We start from the raw sequence: 5,414 nt of genomic DNA on the forward strand, positions 1-5,414 counted from the left end.
ATAGGATGGATGGCCTCCCCTACTGGTTTCATGTAGATGTTAGAAAGCAGCAGTGTAAGGCTTTTCTCCAGGGGCCTCCCAGATTGCCAGAGGCCCAACTTTAGAGAAAACCCCTAGGAAGTAACAGCCATAAAAGGTAATTCATAAATAAGGGCCGGGGCCATAGAATAAGGGGAATGGGAGAAGTGATGGGGGGGGGGGGAAGGTAATATATTCATTTTAGAAGCTTTGGATAGGTTGTGATGACATGATTACAGCATGATTAATAAGCCAATGAAGAAGAGGCGGGAGGTAAATTTGTAATGGCAATGGGGGAATATAAAGAACAAATATTGAAGATTTGGGTTGTGTCCACTGTATGCTTGCAGGCACAAGCAGCACACACACCCCCTTGTAAAGGAGTAGAAATTACTTACCATTGTTTTCCCTTGGAAATTTTGGCTTGTGATTGTTTATTTCAACTGGACAAGGAATCCTACACCAGCTATGGAGACAGAGACATATTTAGCACGAAACATTTGCTTTTATGTAAACAATTTCCCAATATAGGGCACCTACAAAGCTGCTTGCACATGAACAAAATTATATATAAAATGATTACAAAATATCACTACTAGTATCAATATAAAATGGTTACAAAATAACACTACTACTATCAATCTTAAGCACAATAAAATCCCATCAATTATCATGGTCAGTGATGCAGTACTGAAAGCTGATGAGAGGTCTAGGAGGGACATGATGGTTGCACCCCGTCTATCCCGAGGCCTCCAAAAGTCCATGAGAGTTGCAACCAATGCCGGTTTGGTGATGTGTCCCGGCCTGAACCCAGACCGAGAAGGGCCCAGGTGTCTTTCTCCTGCACAGCCCTTTCTGCGGGTGGCAAAGTCAGAGCTGCAAGCAGAGGGTGAGTTGAAGTTCCAGGCTGCCAGCCTTTCATTCCCCTCTTCAGCTGCACTGAGAAAAGATCTCAATCTGCAGCAATGCCTTGAATTCCTCTGCCAGGAAAATCTTTCATGATTTTCTTTTGCACAGCAAACTGCTGTTGAAGGTATGAAGCTGGCCAGGAAGCCAACTGTGCAGAAGGGGGGAAATGACTCTTCCAGCCCTCTCCTGAGCTTGGAAAAAAAATATGGGTAGTTGTGAGAGAACGGGAGGGAGGGAGGTTGAGCTGGAACAAATTATAACGATAGAGGATTGGACTGCTAGAGCGGCTTTTGGGGGGAAAGGGCAGAGGAACCTCCTCTTCCGGCTCACTTATGGGAGGAGGATGGCGTCAATGGTGCCTCTTCCGCTGTCTCGATGGTGGAAGCGGCTCCCGGGAGGTGAGTGGAGGGCAGGTCGGAGGAGAAGCCGGGAGTAAGTCGGGCTGTTTCTTTTCCTCCGCGGTGTGGAAGCAGCGAAGGGACGAGGCTGAAACGTGTCGGCTGCTGCTGCTGCATATTCTTTCTCTCCCCAAATGTTCTTATCCTTACGCTGCATGATTTTGTTATGTGCTCCGAGCTACTTTCCTTCGTGACCAGAGGCAAGCTCGCCTGACCCATAGCCAGCCAAGACACAGTGAAGGCCTTTTGTTTCGTTTATTGCAATATATTATTATTATTATTATTATTAAGCTTGGTTCTCTTCAAAGTTTTAACCCAAAATATTTCCTTCTTTTATAGCCACTGCATCCCTCCTCTTTCCCCATTGGCTGAGGTATTATGAGGTTACACTCTTTCCGTCCGCTTATACACATTTCCTGATAACATATTAAATCATGTTCACATATACAATAATAATAAGAAAAATTAGCCATTTAAATGGTTATTCTAAACTCTGGATATTTATGTCCCCCTTTTAGAACAATAGGTTCTTTCCTGTTTTTCAATTCAGTGTGCCTTTCCTCTTATCTTATTCAGCTTATTTTCCTGTTTTCCAATTCAACATGTCTTTGCTGGCTAGCCATTTCCTCTTACAGCTGTTTTTTTTATAGTTTGTCTTCTTCCTTTTCCCACTCTAAAACCCAGCTATTTTTGCCTATCTGTTTATCTTACTTCCTTTATGTTATCTTTTCCTGATTCCCACCAATTGTACTTATTTTTCTATTCAATTAGATTCCATTGTATTGTAGGTTTAACTGACTCTGAAGATTCATCATATTGATACATATTTATCAATGTAAAACTGCTGCCTGTGATTTTCTGCTGAGAGATGGAAAATTGGGGAATTTTAAAAATCTGTATTTCATATATTTTAACAGCCTGCCTCTCTCAGTCTTCATTCCTTGTGATATTATTGACATGTTTTCCTGGCAAGTGAGGACTTTCGGGAGTAAAACAGGTGCTTTAAATCTCGCATAGGCTTTGGGCACTGTTTCATCTGTTAGTGTCCCAGCTTTCTAAAATTAGATCAAACAAATTAAGTGAATCCACTTCTGAAACATTTTGAAGGTCTGAAATACACATAGATTTTCCACATATATAAATTTATAGGTGTGTATTTACGTGTGCATATACATCTGTATTTTTTGTAACAACTATTTGCAATGATAATAATTCGTGATTTACACAAGCCAAGAAGCGAATTCCATGATTTGAAATATGAGTGGATACTTGAAGTTTGATTTTGCTAGTCTCCTCTGTGCCTGATGAATCATAATGAATCTTAGAGGTTAAATTAGCATTTTGATATGTTTGCTTTTTCATAGTGATAGATGGATTTTTTTTGCTGTTTTCACAGGTTCAGCAGCCATTTTTTAAACAATAATGAAACTAATCCATTAATATGAATCTTATAATCAGAGAAGATGCCAAGAAGAGTACTCCGGACAACAAAGAATGAGAAGCAGCGTTAAAATGCAAAACAAACCATCAATCAAAATCTGTTCCATTTCCTCCAGAAAGTGTTAAAACTCTTCTCTTTCCTTAACAGATGGAGGGAGACAAAGGAGAGAATAACAGGAACAGAGATTTCAGGTAGAAAAAATAGATTATGTGGAACTCAAGAAAATATTGCATGAAAAAGTACAAAGGCATTAATGAAAGCGTTTGAGGAAGGAAAGCGTCTTGGATCAAAGCACCACCAGACAAGGGATCAGAAATATTTTTGACGACCTCATGAATCCAAGAATATCAGTGTTAGAAAAATTCCACCGACTGCCTATTTTGGGAAAAACACGGATTGCAGATCACACCTGATTTTTGCATGAGTCCATCCACCCCTTGAAAACCCATGCAAATGTTTGGACTGTGGCAAAAGCTTTACTCAGAACAGCACTCCAATTATTCATGGAAGGACTGATGCAGGAGGAGCAGCTCTACCAGTGCTCCCAGGGTGGGAAAAGATTTAGCATGCACACCAATCTGGTGAGACACAAGAGAACTCATACTGGGGAGAAACGCTTTGAATGTCCCGTTTGTGGGAAAAGTTTCAGTCAGAATTCCCACCTGGTGATACACCAGAGAACTCACACGGGAGAGAAACCATATGAGTGTCCAGATTGTGGGAAAAGTTTCAGTCACAATTGCAAGTTGGTGATTCACCAGAGGACTCACACGGGAGAGAAACCATATGAATGTCCTGATTGTGGAAAAGGTTTCAGTCAGAATTCCCACCTGTTGAGTCACCAGAGGACTCACACGGGAGAGAAACCATTCAAGTGTCTGGATTGTGGGAAAAGATTCAGTCAGAATTCTAATCTGGTGGTACACCAGAGAACTCACACAGGAGAGAAACCGTATGAGTGTCTGCATTGTGGAAAAAGATTCCGTGAGAATTCTAGCCTGGTGGTACATGAGAGAACTCACACAGGAATAAAACCATTCAAGTGTCTGGATTGTGGGAAAAGTTTCAATCGTAATTCCCGCCTGGTGATACACCGGAGGATTCACACGGGAGAGAAGCCGTATGAGTGCCCAGAGTGTGGAAAAGGTTTCACTTGTTATTCCTCCCTGTTTAGTCATCAGAGGACTCATACAGGAGACAAACCATATGAGTGCCCAGATTGTGGAAAGGATTTCTCCTGGAAAGGTGACATGGTGAAACATCGGTCTACTCACATAGAAGAGAAATCATATAAATGTCGTGATTGTGGGAAATGTTTCGGTCAGAATTTCTACCTGGTGAAACACCAGAGGATTCACATGGAAGAGAAAACACATAAGTGTGTAGATTGTGGGAAAAATTTCAGATGGAATTATCAGCTGGTGATACACCAGAGGACTCACACAGGAGAGAAGCCATATGAGTGTCCAGATTGTGGGAAAGATCTCAGTAGTAGGACCAGCCTTATGAATCATGTAAGGTTACACACAGGAGAGAAACTATTCAAATGCCCAGATTGTGGAAAATGTTTCACATATCATACTACCTTTATCAGACACAAGAAATTACACAGGCAAAATTTGATGAGTGTAGAAGAATCTTGAATTTCATTTCTCTTCTCTAATTGGAAGCCCAGCTGAGAAACTAAACTTTTAATTTCTTGCCATATTCTTTTTAGTCAGATGTGTTTTAGTATCAAACATGAGGGAGAAGATCTGAGCTTCCTTTCTCTGGCCCAGTGTGGTCCTTCCCTTCCACAGAGTCAAGGGGAACTGCTGTGCTGGGACAGTGAAAGCGAGNTTGAATTTCATTTCTCTTCTCTAATTGGAAGCCCAGCTGAGAAACTAAACTTTTAATTTCTTGCCATATTCTTTTTAGTCAGATGTGTTTTAGTATCAAACATGAGGGAGAAGATCTGAGCTTCCTTTCTCTGGCCCAGTGTGGTCCTTCCCTTCCACAGAGTCAAGGGGAACTGCTGTGCTGGGACAGTGAAAGCGAGCTTGCATCTGTATCAAGTGTGTTTGCTGCCTTGAGCTATTTCTACACATAAATATATTATTTGTTAAGAAAATGTATATGCCAACCCAATTTATGGTGAGTGGGTGGCTTGCAGTAATAAAACCTTAATACAGATAATGGCCTGCCATACTTCAGGGGAAAGAGTGTCTCATAGGGCAGGGTCTGCAGCGGAAAAGGCTCACTTCCTAGCTCCTATCAGATGGCAATAGTTAAGGGAAGGCATGCCCACCCTACCTGACCTGGTAGAACAGATAGATGCAGAAATAATAAAGTGGAACATTAATAACAGGTGTCCTGTTGGCTCAGTGGTGAGAATGCAGTATTGCTGGCTGACTCTGCCCACAGCCTGGAATTCGATCCTGAGGGAGCTCGAAGTTAACTCAGCCCTCCATCCTTCTCAGATCGGTAAAATGAGAACCCAGATTGTTGGGGAGAATATGCTGACACTAAGCCGAGAGTGTTATAAAGCACAGTGGGGTGTCGTATTAATTAATTAATGGTGTATTAGATTTAAATGTGAATAGCAGCATCTTCAATTACACCTGAAAAGAAACAAAGCCTGCGGCAGCTCACACCACAAAGATGTGATA

General features: G+C 41.6%; 1 protein-coding gene across 1 annotated transcript; it reads left to right on the plus strand.

The window, feature by feature from the left end:
• Positions 1-3,269: 3,269 nt before the first annotated feature.
• LOC107301290 (gastrula zinc finger protein XlCGF9.1-like) lies at positions 3,270-4,187 on the plus strand (the record flags this gene model as incomplete). The annotated part of the gene is made up of 2 exons (XM_029287109.1): positions 3,270-3,395; positions 3,642-4,187. Coding segments are annotated over exons 1-2 (672 nt in total), but the record flags the coding sequence as incomplete, so codon positions are not given.
• Between the last annotated feature and the right edge of the window lie 1,227 nt (positions 4,188-5,414).

Source organism: Protobothrops mucrosquamatus, unplaced genomic scaffold (genome assembly GCF_001527695.2).
Source record: "Protobothrops mucrosquamatus isolate PMUCROS unplaced genomic scaffold, P.Mucros_1.0 scaffold11258, whole genome shotgun sequence".
Classification (NCBI taxonomy): domain Eukaryota; kingdom Metazoa; phylum Chordata; class Lepidosauria; order Squamata; family Viperidae; genus Protobothrops; species Protobothrops mucrosquamatus.